At 34.1% G+C, this 16,051-nt stretch overlaps 3 protein-coding genes and 1 non-coding gene across 4 annotated transcripts; 1 reads left to right on the top strand and 3 right to left on the bottom strand.

Moving 5' to 3' along the window:
- The first annotated feature begins 915 nt into the window (after positions 1–915).
- LOC145577648 (F-box/LRR-repeat protein At4g14103-like) lies at positions 916–2,547 on the top strand. The gene is made up of 3 exons (XM_081635127.1): positions 916–1,377; positions 1,571–1,792; positions 2,275–2,547. The coding sequence occupies exons 1-3, from the start codon at positions 916–918 to the stop codon at positions 2,545–2,547; spliced, it is 957 nt and encodes a 318-aa protein (XP_081491253.1).
- Positions 2,548–3,130: 583 nt separating this feature from the next.
- LOC145578667 (AP-4 complex subunit sigma) lies at positions 3,131–6,798 on the bottom strand. The gene is made up of 4 exons (XM_081635960.1): positions 6,573–6,798; positions 5,546–5,630; positions 3,615–3,685; positions 3,131–3,531 (listed from the first exon to the last, which is right to left on the bottom strand). The coding sequence occupies exons 1-4, from the start codon at positions 6,711–6,713 to the stop codon at positions 3,397–3,399; spliced, it is 432 nt and encodes a 143-aa protein (XP_081492086.1). The 5' UTR covers positions 6,714–6,798; the 3' UTR covers positions 3,131–3,396.
- On the bottom strand, positions 4,426–4,571 carry LOC145580535 (small nucleolar RNA snoR135). Its single transcript, XR_014099557.1, has one exon. It is a non-coding gene; the product is annotated as a small nucleolar RNA snoR135 (small nucleolar RNA).
- A 2,820-nt stretch (positions 6,799–9,618) lies between the features above and the next one.
- On the bottom strand, positions 9,619–13,924 carry LOC145578666 (ATP-dependent 6-phosphofructokinase 6-like). Its single transcript, XM_081635959.1, has 13 exons — positions 13,541–13,924; positions 13,250–13,296; positions 12,906–12,945; positions 12,215–12,277; positions 11,953–12,090; positions 11,714–11,872; positions 11,576–11,629; positions 11,417–11,485; positions 11,178–11,307; positions 10,801–11,042; positions 10,672–10,717; positions 10,391–10,545; positions 9,619–10,141 (listed from the first exon to the last, which is right to left on the bottom strand). Exons 1-13 carry the CDS (start codon positions 13,622–13,624, stop codon positions 9,869–9,871), a joined length of 1,500 nt encoding a protein of 499 aa, XP_081492085.1. The 5' UTR covers positions 13,625–13,924; the 3' UTR covers positions 9,619–9,868.
- Positions 13,925–16,051: the final 2,127 nt, after the last annotated feature.

Below are 16,051 nucleotides of genomic sequence, written 5' to 3'. Positions count from 1 at the left end.
AGGATCTAGGTTGTTATTATGTATAGTTATATTCTTGCAATTTCCTCAAATGATCAAGAGCTGTGTTTTGCTACTGAAAAAAAAAAAAAAAAAAAAAAAGAGCTGTGTTTTGCTGTATAAAATGTTAAAAGTATTTCAATGCATGTATAAAATGTTAGGGGGATTTTTTTGAGAATTGAAGACTATGAAGAAAATTTATTGAAGAACATGTTGTACTGAATTCATATTTTACCCCAAACTTATGGCTTACATTCTAAAACAGTACTCTCCCATGCTATTGAAGACTATGAAGAAAACTGTATGTAAGAATCAAGGCTTACATTCTAAAACATCTACTCTACCATGCTATTGGGCAATATACTTTTGATGTCGATTATAAAATTATAGTAAACAGTTGATATTAATAAAAAAATTTACATCCACACATTTAAACAAGATCACTATTTTATCATAGATTTATAACTATGAATTACGAGTACAAAAGTTAGTAATACTCCGTAGTAAATTTGTAAATAATGTCAAAATCAAAACCTATCAACTAAAGTAAAACCGAGAAAGTATTTAATTTTCTTAAATATCAATAATAATCTTTGTTTTTCAAAAAAAAAAAATAATAATAAATAAAATAAAATAATGATCTTTGAACTTGAATAATACTTGCGAGTAATATTCATGAATCATGACACTATTCATATGGAGTAAAAAAAACACTTAAATTCATTGACTCTTAAACTTCTGTATTCTTAATTTTAAGAATGACTTTTCAGTTTTCACCCCCCAAATCTAAGCATACTGATCACTTGGGAAGCCACACTACTAATACTTGAAATTCATAGGGACTATATACACCTTTCTACATTGTATAGTCTACATATAAAACTTGGCCAAATCACGAGTTCAATCTCTAAGTAAACAATGGCTTCTTCAAAGTCTAATAAAAAAACCAAGATTCCTGAACCAAACCAAGATTTAATCAGTAGTCTGCCAACTTATCTGACAGACAATATCCTGCGACGTTTACCACTGTCGATAGCAGCTAAGATGAACGTGCTATCAAGGAAATGGAGGCATAATTGGTTGTCCCTTAAGCGCCTTTTCTTTGATAGAGCTTTCTGGGAAGAACATGAATCAAGCGGAAGTTTTGATTGGCAAAAGTTCAGCAAAATCATCAGTAATATATTGCTTCATCACAATGGTCCTGTACATGAGTTCTCTCTTCATGTTTCAGATTATCCTGATCAGGAATTCAACCTTAATCTCAGTCAGTGGCTATCTTTTCTATCGAGAGCAGGGATTAAAACGATCAATCTTATAAATTCGTCTAAAGATCAGAGGGATCCTAGTGTGCCTTCTTATATTTTCGCTTGCAGTGAGCTGGTAGAATTGAATTTAAGTTTTTATGTACTGAATACTCCACCAAGTGACTATATGGGCTTCACTCATCTTCGGATTCTTAAGTTAATCTCTTTTGAATTTAATCATGGTGTATTCAGAAGTTTGATCACAAATTGTCCGCGACTTACTTCATTAACGCTTATTTATATCATTGGTCATCGTCATACTAATCTAGTATTTTGATCATGTGCCTATCCTGGAAGACTTAACTGTTAAAGGCCCTTTTGTGTCGCTGGCTTTCAGAAATGTTTTTCATCTCAAGCGCGTTTCACTGTCATTATCCTCAATGGGGAACGCTTCATATATAGAAAGATTAAAAACAGTTAATGCTATTAAGATCCTTGCAATTCCGCCAGTTAAGCTTCAAAACCTTGAATTTGATCGCACCCTCTGTAAGGTAGGTTATAAACACAACTACAATTTCTATTATAGTAATATTAGACAATACTTTTACTATATTTTGGTCCCTTTATATAATCTCTGTTCTCTTTGTTATGCAAGTTCTTGGCTGCAGGTTGTAAGAGAACAAAATTACTCTGACATTTAATCACCTGCAAAAGCTTTGCCTGAGAGAACTCGACTTGGATGATTTTAATGTATTTTGTTTTACTATCAGCATGTTTCGAAATTGTCCCTATATCAAGGATCTTGAATTATCAGTAAGTACTGGTATAATTATGCATAAATTTTGTAGCATATGTTTTAGAATTGACTCACAAATCTCGAAGATAATAGCCACAGTTTTACAGCATGAAACATTTTGCAGAAGTCGAAATTACCCTATGAAACTTTTAAGAGTTTTCAAAATTACCATGTCTATACAAGGCACTAGGCACCCCTGTTTTTTAATGCTAAAGAATTTACTATCATTGTGGACAGATTACTCCAGAAAAAAGCATTCTTCAGCACAAATTTGACTATGACAACAACTATAAGCTTGGACATCTCGTTAAGGCAAAAATTACAGGTATTACTGGGTCAAGTGTGGAGCTCAAATTGATTGAATATGTGCTCACTATCTCAGTTGTGCTGGAGAAATTGCTGTTCAAGTGTAATAATCTTCACCCGAGTTCAGAGCTAAAGGTGTTGCAAGAGCTATTGCAGTTGCCAAGAGCATCAGCAAAGGCAAAAATTATTTCTTTGGTGCAATAGAGGATTCAGGAATGACCTTATATGTGTGTATTAATGTGTAGTTATTTACTTCTTTTCATGCAATTTCCTATATGTTCTAGAGCTTGTGTTTTGCTAAATACCAGTAAAATGTTTGGGAAATTTTTTGATAATTGAGGAGCTTTTGTTGATTATAACATGTTAAATTGAACTAATGCTTTGCCCCAAACTAATGAAAATAGAAACAGAAGAAAGAAATACTTCCTCCACCTTATTATTATTGCAACAGCTGCACTTTTATGATTGTCAATGTATAACTATAACCATTTGTGCTTGAAGAATTGTAACTCAAATTTGATAAAATAACGACACATTAGAGCTACACAAGAGTTGCGAATTTGCGATAACAAATAGCATCATCAAAGGCAAAATCTATTTGTTTGATGCAATTGAGGATATGGGAATGATCTTTGGAGTATGCAATTTTTTTTTTCCTTACACTACATGACTACAATGGTTAAAAAATATAATAATAATAATAATAATAATAATAATAATAATAATCTTTATTTTTATTTTTATTTTTCAAAAATTTCAAAATGAAACTTCATTCATGGGGTAAAAATGTAACTCGTATAAGCCTTAAATATAACATAACTTCATTTTATCTCATATGAATGACAAAATTACAGCTATTCCACAGAAAGGAAAGTTTCACTAACATTCTTGAAATAAAACAGGCTTAGTAACAAACTTAACGAACATACAACTGAGAAGAAGTTAACAGTACTGTCCTCATTTTGTTGATTTTGTGAATTTGAAAATTTGGCAAAAAGAAGAATGTCAACATATACAATATAGCCTAATAATGTACCTCATCCAAGCACATAATTAAGATGCTTTATCCATCAACTGTATAGGGGCCAAAATGTTAGATTTGTTCGTCTCGACGATACATCCATTCATCACCATTTCCTCCAACATAAAATGCGCTTTCTCTAGATGGAACATAATATCCAGCTCACACTGCATTATCGCAATCAAAATTAAGAATAAAGACCATATGATAATACAAGTTTTAAGAAGGAAGCATGCAGGATGACACTCACCACATTGCCAAAGTGTCGATCCATGGTTTCTACCAATAAATGTATGAACTCCAGAATGGCAAGCTCATTCTGCAACATATAAGAGAGCAATAAAATACTTATTAATGCTGAGGTGACTGTGAGAGTTAACTTATGCAACAAAGAAATCATAATAAAGAGCATCTCCATCAGTACATTACACATAAAAATCGCAAGCAACAGTCTACATTAAAACAAGATGAAAACTATGAGACTTGACTAAATTAATTGTTCTATGATTTGCATCAGAAGAGCTCGGGTACTGAAGATACTACAGCATTGAGAGAGGGGGATGAAAAGTTAAACAAAAGTTACACCTCTCATATATAGTCATATCTATCTCGAATTCCAAGTAAGGATTTAACAGGAATAAGTAGGCCAAATAGTGTTGAGCTTGAGCGGTTGATAGATTCCGGATTCCAAACATGAACCAAAAGACAATAAAAAAATTTAGTATCTGAAGTTTGCCCTGCTTTACCACCACTTATCCTAGATATACACCTTTTTTGTATTATACAATGCCACCAGCATCAGATAGTGACATAGTGTATAAACAAGCACGATCAAACATATAATATTCAAGAAATTGAAGAACAGCTAATAACATGATAATTCCATCTTCACTTTAAAGTTTAAGCCTTTTTTTTTTTTTTTTTTTTTTTTTTATAGAATTGCTCTATGGAGGACCTTAAGCCAAGAACATAATGGTAAATTTGATAGGCAAGGAAAACAAAGGTAAGAGGCTCATAATGTTTGAAAGTGAAAGGAAAAAGGCGATAAGATGAGGATAAAATAGTTTAGGGAAGATGATTGTTGAGATGTACATAGATATGAGAAGAAACTAAACTGCCCATCTTCCCAATGGATGATGTTGCGGGGAATTTCTTGCAGTATAGAGCGCATGATTGCCACATAATACTGACACACAATCCCAGCTATTCTCATGTCCTCTGATTGAAGAATCACCAACATGTTTGTACAAAAACAAGACATTCTTAAATTTATAAGGCATGTTTAGAATCACTTCCGGATTTAAGTTTTAGAAAGTTACATGAAATAGGTTATTTGATGAGCTTGAAATTAGTCACAGTTGTACTAATCATGTTTTATTTTGAAGATGACAGCTGATAAAAAATAATTTTTTAAACCCTACATATTCCGGTTACCAGAATTTTGATTCAGCTTTCAGAAAACTTGGAAACTCAAAATAATAACAAATAAGCTGAGAAATGACAATGGGTGTATGCTCGGGATCAGCACAGGTTATAGTTGTTGCCCAAATAAGACTCCACACAAAACATAGAAACCACCAACACAACACTTACGATGGAAGAAACGTGAAAGTTATTCATAACATAAGAGTCTGACCGGGTGTTTAGTTGGCAGTTTGGCAAAAAATTTCAAGTGAAAAGCAGAAAACTGAGGAGTTAACACTGGGAAATTTTACTTCCCACAGACTCGGGCTAAGTAAGTGGAGCTTTTTATAAAAAAAATCTTCTCCTTACAACCAAACAGTTCTCTATACTTTCCAAGTTATTCAGCAAGTAGGACTCCATGAGACTTGCAAAACCCTCAAAGGTCTAACTTCCTACATCCAACTAAATGACAACTAAGAAATCCTCAAAATGAGGTTTTAAGACCTTTTTCTTCTTTGAAAGTAGAAAATGCTTGAACTCCACCTATAACATGGATACTATACCCATGAGAGGTCTTGAGCTTATAAAGAAGCTTGACACCCAAAAGAGTGATAATCAAAGTGAACTTGCATATAAACACATGCATTCATGCCTGTGCACTAAAATAGAAAGCTGCATTAAGCTGTTTAAAACACGACAAGCTATATCAAACAAAGCTACAGCTAGAAATAACATATTTGGGCAAATAAAAACTTAAATGAGCGCAAATAATCAGCTCATCGTTGTCAACTCCAACCAAGAAAAATAGAGATGCATAGCGCCTATATACAATCTTGTAATTGCGATGCTCCACAAACGAACACTGCCATGTCAAAAGGGAGTAATGTTTGTTTAGTAATGTGTCAAACCAGAAGCAAGCATGGTCATACAAACCCACTTGTGGAACAAGTTTAATTTTCCTTTGAATCAGTAGCTAAAGTAAGACCTAAGACCAATTTAATTATGTGATTAATCAAATTGCTAAACAAAATTGCATTAAACCAACAATAGTCCATATGTCACTCAACAGTTCAAGACAAGGGGCAACAAACATGAATAACTTTGATACAACATAAATTATGAACTTTACAACAAATAAAAATCACATAGATAGCTGATTTTTTCACAATGCAGGAATAAAACAAGATTAGAGCACCTCCAAACACTCAAATCGCACACTTCAGCTAAGCAAATTTAAAGCTTTCTGTTGGTATTTATGAATTATCAAAAATCATAATCACAAAGTCATAATCCACATTGAAAACCTTTCCTTACAATTCCAATAAAGATCAAACAGACATCAAATTCTGTAAAAAGGGGATCCAAAACCCTAAACACCCAAAATTAATTACAGCAAACACAAAATCATAAATCACAACCAAAATAAAGAAGGAAAACCTAAAATTCAAATACTAGTACACAGCTACCCGCAATCCAATTTGTTCTTAAGGATGACAAATTACAAACCCATTACAGAAAAAACCAAGAATTGATCCAAATTTTCCACAATTAGCCCAATTTCAATTACACCCAGATCAATGCTCATCAATAGAAGCATGAACAAGATCAATAATCCATCAAAAACACCTAAAATTCAAAATAAACAACTACCCACAATCAGATTTGACCCACAATGCTCAAGATGAATGCTAAATTGCAAGACCCAATGCACAAAAAAGCACAAAATTGGTCAAAATTACTCCCAAAAAAACTGAGCTAAATTTGAGAATATGAAGAGAGATCACAAAAGGAAAGAGAGAGGGACCTGTTGATCGTTGCGAGCGAGGCATTTGCGGACGATCTCACCCTCAAGAGCACGGCGCTGGTCGATAGTGAGGTACTCGTAGTACTGAGCTAGCCGAGTTTGGCCTTGTTTGTTCACCATTAACACGAAACGTATCGTCATCGTTTGATCCTTGATTTTTGCAGAGAGAAATTTACAAAATTCTAATTTAGCTATGAACCCAACAAAGTGTTTGGTCTTTTATTTGATTGGAATTAAGGGTGTCACAATTGAACTAGGATAGACGGATAGTACTAGGATGTGCTAGGCTTAGCACTGTCAAAACTTTTTGACAGTTCGGTTTGGTTCGGTTTGAAATCGGTTCGATATTAAATCGGGTCGGTTTGAAATCGGTTTAAGTGTCTCGCAGGTCGGTTCCAGTTCGGTTTAAATAGTTATCGGTTCAATTCGGTTACGGTTTATTCTTGAGCGGTTTTAATTCGGTTCGGGTTATAAACAGTCCGGGTAGTAAACGGTTCGGTGCAGACGGGTTGCAGTTTGTTAACGGTTCGGTGTAAACGGTTTTTATCCCGGTTCAAACAGTTTCGAGTTGGAAACGGTTTCGGGTTAGAAATAGTTCAGTTCTTATTTGGTTCAGTTTATAACTAGTTCGGTTCTTTTTCGGTTCAGTTTATAATTGGCTCGGTTCTTTTTCGGTTCAGTTTATAACTGGTTCGGTTCTTTTTTGGTTTATTTTATGGCAGGAGGATTTTTAGTGGTAGGAAGATATTTTATACTATGATAATAATTTGGCAGGAAGATATTTTATACTATGATAACAAATTTTCAATAAATATTAATTTGGCATGAAGAATTTTTGTACTATGATAATTAAATTTCATTTAAAACACCTTTTAACTTGATTTTAATATTCTCTTTATAGTAAGCAGTTTGTAGCCGATTCGTTTATAAGCGGTCCGGCTCACAAACGATTCGGTTTGCAAGCGGTTCGGTTTATAAGCGGTTCGGTTTATATACAGTTCGGTGCAAACGGGTTGCGGGTTGTTAACGGTTCGGTGTAAACGGTTTTATCCCGGTTCAAACGGTTTCGGGTTGAAAGCGGTTTCGGGTTAGAAACAGTTCGGTTCGGTTTGATTTCAATTCGGTTTAAAACTGGTTCGGTTCTTATACGGTGTAACGTTATTCGGATCGGTTCGGTTTCGGGTTCATTCACATATGGTTCGGGTCGGTTTTCGGTTTCAAAAAAACGGTTTTTAATCGGTTCGGTTCTCATTTGGGTCGGTTTGTTTCGGGTAGTTAAACGGTTTCGGTTTGAAATTTGACGGCACTAGCTGGGCTGTTTCGGGCGCCATGGGTTAGCTAGGATGGTGCCACGGTGCGCGGTCAAGTGACTTGAGTCTATTAGTGTATTGTCTAACAATATAGGGTTGTGGTTAATTTGACCTTGTTAAACTTGATTATAAGATTATACTACCTTCGTTTTATATTATTTGTAACGATTTGATATAAAGTATAGAGGAAAAATGTCTAACTATTGCAAATAATATGATATGTAGGTAGTATAAAAGTATGGATTTTTTATTTTATATTTTTTGTGTAAAGTATGAAAAATAGATTTTGACCATACCTCAATTCTAACGTTTTTTTTAAAGTACAATAAGGGGGTATAGTATTTGCGGGTCATTGTGAGAGTGAGGGGAACAAAAAAAGGGATCCTTCACCTCAAAGGGCTTAGAACCTTAGATTCAACCCCTATTCCTCCAACCTCAAAGTTGAAGATGCAGTATTTCCTACTAAACCAAGCTTCTTGTGAAAACTTTGACTAATGATATGGACTAGTTCGGAAAATGTCCTCATTATTGTAGGTTATATGAGATTAATATTGCTAAAATCGAAGTAATTGTTGATAAGAAATAGAGTTAAATATTTTTGAAAGAAAAATATTGGTTGTGTTCGGTAACTAGCTTATTTGACCAATATTAGCTTATTGACTATTAAACAAGCTAATTTAAGGTGTTTGGTGAAAGCTTATTTAAAGAGCTTATTCTACTAAATAAGCTGTTTTTCAAAAACCTCCTATTAGGAGCCTTTTCAATTAGCTTATTTAATATCTTACGTTGAAATGACACTTATGCCCCCATTTAAATTAAAATCCAACCGCACTACCTAACCCTCACAAGTAGCTTATTGGTTATTTCATATACTTAAACCACTTTAAGCAATCCGCTATTTACCAACATTTTTATACAATCACCTAATAAAATAAGTTAGTCAAATAAGTTAATACAATCAGCTAATCAAAATCAATTAATCAGATTCAGCTTTCAACTTTTCAATAGACATACCATTATTATTGGTCAAAATTTTAACAAGAAGCTTGGTCAAAACATACACTGATATACCACATATTCTCCTTATATTTAACTTTATATTGTTGGAGACCCTCCTTTCGCCTATATGACTTTGTGGAAGAGTTCGATTTTCACCCCTAGCAAATGGGATCTTCAATTTTCCCCCCTAATCGCGTTGTTCATGACGGGTATCATTTTCATTTGCACCCCTACGCAATCTAACGGTTTCTTGTTCTTCAATGGAACAAAAATTGCAAGTAATACAGATATAGCTTGTGTTTGATTTTTGGGGACAATAAAATTTCATTTATAATTGGTTACTTTCTTACTTGTCCAATTTGTCTTTGCTGGCCTATTGACCATTTCTATCTTGTTTGGATTACTTGCCTTTTGGAGTATTTTCTGGAACTCTGAATGATAAGATAACTATATGTTAAAGTTTGTTTTTTCTTCACACTTAGCTTCAAGCCAGCTCGGGCCAAATGTACGGGCTTTAAGCCAGAAATGCCAGTTTACGGGTCAAACCGGCTGGGATTCGGACCCAACTTCAGCTGGGCTAGGCCGGGCTTTATAAATTTACCACTTCTAACAAAAATGAAAAATAATATTGAATTTATCAATTGCCACCTTATTCTTGGATACACAATACACATAAAAGTTTGTACTCTTGACCTCAAACAAGATGATAAGGAACTTCGAGCTTTCTAAAACTACAATACAAAATGTGTTTGGGACTTTGGGATAGATTATATTCCAAATATAAATACAAGTACATGACCAATTCACTCTTCAATTTTTACAAAGGGCACAAATACTAGTTGAAAACAATATTGTGGCATCTGATCCCCTACTATTAGACGAACACTAATGTAGGATGAATCCAACGTGACTGATTATTATGCATCTCCTCTGTTCCTTTAAAACAGTGGAAGTTTTCAGAATCTCAAAAAAATATTGAAAACTACTTTACTCTAGCATCGGATGGGTAGATCCGTTGTTCAACGAATGCAGATCATTGACATGATTATCAAGGGTTGATGACGAGGTTGGTGATGGTGCACACTTTTCATTCTCATTTGACTCTTCAGCAGAAGACTTGGATAGTAGTATCTCATCCTTATTTCCTGCAACAACTGCACCCTTGGGAGGATTCATAAAGCTAGGCTGATTGGTTGAAGACAAAAGCCTAGCCCACATTCTATCTGTTATCACAACCTTGTTTGGTTTCTCAATAATTCGCTGCAATTATCATAGAAAGATTAGATAAGTACTTAATGCTACAAGTATTATTAAGAGGAAGTATCCCCTTTCACTCTTTTATCTTCCCAAAAATGCCTCCCTAATTATTCAGGACATAGCAAAATATGCCCCTTCATAACTCCCAAACTACTTAATCCACTCTCAGTGATATGTGTATTAGCCTCCTATAATTGAATGTAAACGAAAAACAATATCAATCTGAAAGATGACTTCAAATAAGAGACTTACATAGAAAGGTATGTAGCATTGCCTGCCATTGACTGGCCCAACAGTACAACCTGTGTAACCCGCCATAGCCCCATGGATTGCGCTTTGGGCAAGAATTGTACAGTACACGTTGTCTGATGCGTTAGCAGGAACAGCTCGGATCATATAAGTAGGATCTGATTTCAAATATAATGGAATCAGAGAATCTTAATTAGTTGCTTATAATTTTAAAGCCTAGCAGTCTAGCACTTGGTACATGAGAAACACAAAAGTGCTGAAAGAAACAAAATTACAAGACTAACCTATGTATTTAAGAGTTATGTTCAATTTAGTCTTAGCAAAGTGTTCCTGTTAAAGAAAAACAAATTCTAGTTAGCTTGTGTAGATGTATACATCATTGACTTCGATAGAGTATAAGTAGAAATTCATACCTTGATCATGTGAGACAACCAGAGACCAACATCTTTAAAAGCCTTATTTCCAGAAGGGTCTCTTTCTTCTACCTTCTCACCTGCTCCTTCAGCTATGACTATAACCATGTGTCCATTTTCTCTAAGTCGTCTACCAATGAACTCATAGAGCCCACCTTGCCCTTCGAGATAGAAGGGTGATTCCGGAATCAAGCAACAGTCAACATCTCGGCTAGCAAGGGTTGCAAACATTGCAATGAAACCTGCAGGATGAATTATATGTCATTAGATCAATTTCTTTGTGCTACTCAAAGGAAAAGGGAATTAAGTCCATGATTTCATATTCTTCTCTCAAAATTTTGGTGAATGAAAATGTTTGGTCAAATATTTATGCTTACCACTGTCACGACCCATCAACTTAACAAGACCAATCCCATTTTCAACACTTTCAGCTTCAGTGTGTGCAGCATTTATAGCACGTTGTGCCTCCTCCACAGCAGTGTCAAATCCAAAAGATTTGTCGATGATCTAGAGAAAGTAGACAAAATCATCATCAGAACAAGCAGTTTCGCAAGAACACCAGCTAAATAATTTAGGTAAGATGCCAAGGAGAAAATTGAGAATGAATAGGGTATACCGGAATGTCATTGTCAATTGTTTTCGGAATTCCCACAACTGCAACCTTAAGGCCTCGTTTTCTTACTTCCTGATATGGAACGATGGAAATGATAAGTGACACAATCCTAGCTTAGCATGCATGACTGCATGAGTATAAATCAGTTCCCAAACTAAGTACCTGATATATTACTGATGCACCCTTTTGAGTTCCATCCCCTCCAATTATATACACCTAATCACATAACATGGACAACGTTATATGCCTAGATGAAACTTTCACGCCATTCCAGAGCACTACACAGTAACCTGACAATACCTGATTAATTCCCCTGTCCTGAATGCTGTCCACAATTTTGGAAGTGACATAGCCACCTCTTGATGTGCCAAGGATAGTTCCACCCCGTTTGTGGATGCTGTCAACAGTCTTTGGTGTCAGTGGGAGTGTATTCCGAGCATAGAACCCTTTGTAGCCACACTATATCCAAACATAAACCAGATTTCAGTCAATCCATCAGAAAAACACAGTTGTTTTTGTCGTAAAGCATGAGAACTTACCTCAATTCCCAGGATATTTTTAACACCGTACATGTAATCCAAGCCACAAACTAATTCCCTGATCACAGTGTTAAGCCCAGGACATAGACCTCCGCATGTAACGATACATGCAGTAACTTCATCTGGCTTGAAATACACCTAAACCATAGATTTATCAAATAGAATTAGCATCTACTATCTAGTATCTACCACCAAACAATCTTATACCCTAAAGTTCTCCTCTTAAACTTCACAGAACCAAGCATATATATTAAGTGATTACCTTTTGACGAGGACCTTGTCGTCGAAAATGTATACCCCTTGGACCATCTTTATGTTGAACAGCCTGTGAAAAGAGAAGACATACTCACCTCAATCTCAGTTTCCTATAGTTACAACTCTACATACATATATACAATATGGAGTACAAGTTTGAGTAATCAAGACCCTTTGCTACTCTTAACTCTTTCATTTGCCATTTAAAGTAGTGGCAATCATTGACCCAACACGACAACCCAACCCAAGCCACACCCAATTTTGTCCATCCTACGTTTATACAGTACTATGCCCTCTATCCCAAAATTGTCCTCCCCCCCCCCCCCCCCCCCAAAAAAAAGCAATTATTAACTTAGTTAATTTTTGGTTAAGTGGATTTGATCATAGACAAAAATGGTGGGGCAAAATGTATTGCATATGAGTAAAGTTGCAATCTTCCTGATCAAAAACAAAATGGGGCATTCTTTTAGGAACGGCTAAATGAGACAAACAATAAGGAGCGGAAGGAGTTTGTAAACAACCCGAAATCAACACGAATACGGAGTACCAAAGACAAACATGGCCGTTCCTACACTAATTGCCAGCCTTACAGTACAAAATGAATGCATATACTTCCAGAAAACTGGCAGTTATGAAGAGTCTGGAGCATCAAAACTAACAACCTTTTACAGAAAGTCATAGGCTGAGAAAAGATTAACCTTTTGAACAACCGTATCATCAAAATCCACAAAATATTGCCTGAAATAGAAGAGTGGAAAAACCAAAGTTCAATTAGAATCATAAAGAAAAAGTGACAAGTCAAAATTACATACCCATGCTAATTCATTCCATTTCTATTTTCTAAACCATGATCATCAATTATTAGAACAGAAAACAAGTGGGTGTCATGGCTGTCAACGAGCTTTGTCAGAAAAAAATGTTCCGGGTGTCATTAAAAACTCGGATCAAATCTCGTCTACATTATTACCTCGTTCGAATCTTCTCTATACCAAAAACAAAAATAACAACAATTAAAAAAATAAAAGAAAAAGGGTTGCCTTACTTGGTCACTGAATATGAAGGATTGTTTTGTAACGGGTTCGGATACGTCTGAAAAAAAATCAAACCAATCATAATCAATTAAAATCAAAGCATACTCCAAATTTCTGGGAAAAAATTAAAAAAAAAAAAAAAAACAAAAAAACCCAGAATCACAAACATCTTAAATCAAAGAAAATCAAGCTTATAATATCATAATACATAGTAAAAATCAAACTAACATAACATCAAACATACACTAAAATCATAGAAATCACCAAAAATAAAATTAAAAAGGAGAGAATGAGAAATTTACAGGAAGATTAGAGAGATAATCAGAAAAATGAGGAACATCATCAAGAACATAACCACCTTCTCCCTTAATAATTTTTGGCTCCATTGATGAACTTTTAGCTACCCTTTTTAGTAAAAATAATGATAATGAAGAGGGTATTAGTGATTTACTAATCAAGAAATTAGTGAATAATTATGATGGATCTTAAGAGATTATATAAAAATGGCAGGTTTATTTGTTTTTGGTGGGTAAAAATTGATGGTATTAGAAAAAAGCTCAAAGTTTTTGATCTTAATATAAATTGTTCTAGTTTTTAGATTCTGGTTTGGACTTTTTAAAGGGCTTTTTGATGATTAAAATAAAAGGGTGGAAGGAGAGAGAATGTGCACATAGAAACGTTCAGTGACTGGCTACGAAATTTCCTTGATTTTTTTTATTCCTGCTCTTAATTTATATTATTGAAAATTTTTAATTATTCGCATATTTATAATTTACAAACATATAAAAATATAAATAAATAAAATTATATGGTTAGATTTTACTTTTTCAACCACTTGTTTTAAGGAGTGATAATCTATGTTATAGAAGACCATTTTGGATCCATGTTTGAGTAGACGAGTACTAAAATGGTTGTGTAGTTATCGTATATATGTTCTTACAATATTAATTACTCGTATGTCAATACTTTACGGGTATAGGCCCTGTTTGGGAGTTAGCTTTTAGCTGTTAGAGGTTAGCTGATTTGACTAACTGATTATATTAGCTGTTTGTGTAAAACTGTTTGATAAATAGCTATTAGTTGTTAGCGATTTCAGAAATAAAATAACCAAAAAGCTATAAGCTCTTCCAAAAAGCTCTTAGGCCTTGTTTGGTAGTAGCGTTTGAGGTAGCGGTTAGCGTTTTGACCAGTCAAAATACTACCAGAAAAAATTTGAGAGTGTTTGGTAAGGTAGCGATTCTAGTAGCAGTTAGCGATAGAGGTAGTGTTTAGATAGCTTTTCTCAAACGTTAAAAAGAGTAGCGTTTAGAAGTAGCAGGTAGCGTTTGACAATTTTTTATTACTTTTAAAACAATAATTATGTCAATTTTGATATATTTTGGTATTACAACCGCTACTTTTTCCAAACACTCATACTATCAACCGTTACCTTGACAGCTAACCTCTACCCACTACTATTTGACCGCTACTCGCTACCTTAACAGTTACCCGCTATTCGATCGCTAAAAGCTACCCGCTACCGTTACTTTTACCAAACAAAACCTTAATATGAGCTTTTTAAAAAAGAGCTTTTTTATTCCAAAACTCTCTTCCAAACCTTTAACTACCAAACACCCCAAATATCTTTTTGAGTTGGTCAAACCTCTCTTTCCTCTCAAACCTCTCTTTTTTCCTCAAACCTCTAACTCCCAAACACCCCCATAGTTTGAATAAGCAATTGCCTTGAAAATAAGAGTTTGAACGAGGGCACAAAAAGGGTGAAAATAAAACCAATCAAGGAAGAATATTATGGAAATTTCAAAATTTTCTAGAATGTTTCAATCTAGAAACTTTTCTTTTTCTGTTTTTTGGTTATGTAATGTGACTTTAAGGGAGAATTGGAGGTGAAGTCTAAAGTTACTATAGTAATTGAGGATTCCTTTAAATTTGTGGCATGAGTTTATTGGTGGATTTAGATCTTCTACTAGCAGCTTTGTACCCGTCAAAAAAAAAATTAAAAAAAAAAAAAAAAACTAGCAGCTTTGTAATTTGTATTTCCTGTTGCCCAAGAAATTACTGGGTATGATATATTGTATTTTCTCAAATAAAGTAACTATATTTCTTCAAAAAAAAAATCACTACATCTCCTAAAAAAAGAAAAAAGGTAACTACATTTATATGTCATAACCACGGAGTAAACCTAATTTTATTATCATCTTAAAAATAAACTTTTTGTCCCTTAAATTCTTTAACCAAACTATTGATAAATTGAGGAAAAAGGTTTGCACATTTGCTAAATTTGGTAAAAACAATTTAAGATGTTTCATTGCTTCTAACCGTGTTTAGCTAAACGTTAAACAAAATTCAAAAAAAATTGTAAAAGAAAGTAATTATTCTTTAAAAAAAAAATATTTGCAAATAAATACTCTTATGTTAAAGAAATGAAGCAAAATGTTTAGTATGGCCAAAACTTTGGTCAAACTATTTGATTGGCCTAGAGACTAACCTGTGTTTGTGTATATATGAGTATGTTTATAAGTAAAATTTGAATAACAAACGAGTAAACCAAATAATCGAGATATGTAAACATATTGAATCGTCTTAAACAATTAACATAGATCTTCTAACTACTTCACTTTTCTCTACTCGTGATAACAACTAGCATAACTTAGTTTCGTTAAGGGAGGAGGTGCTTCATGTATGATCTTATATACTTCGTATATATGAAATTCACTCCTTACTATTTTCAATTTTGTGGTGGCCAAATTGTGGCACTACCAAGATAAAAATGGAAATCTTGGGATTAGTTCAAAAGTTACTTGGTAATTTTTTTA

Source organism: Chenopodium album, chromosome 14, assembly GCF_948465745.1.
Source record: "Chenopodium album chromosome 14, dcCheAlbu1.1, whole genome shotgun sequence".
In the NCBI taxonomy this organism is placed as follows: domain Eukaryota; kingdom Viridiplantae; phylum Streptophyta; class Magnoliopsida; order Caryophyllales; family Amaranthaceae; genus Chenopodium; species Chenopodium album.
Note: the sequence above shows the minus strand (reverse complement) of the source record. Positions and strands in the feature narration are given on the sequence as shown.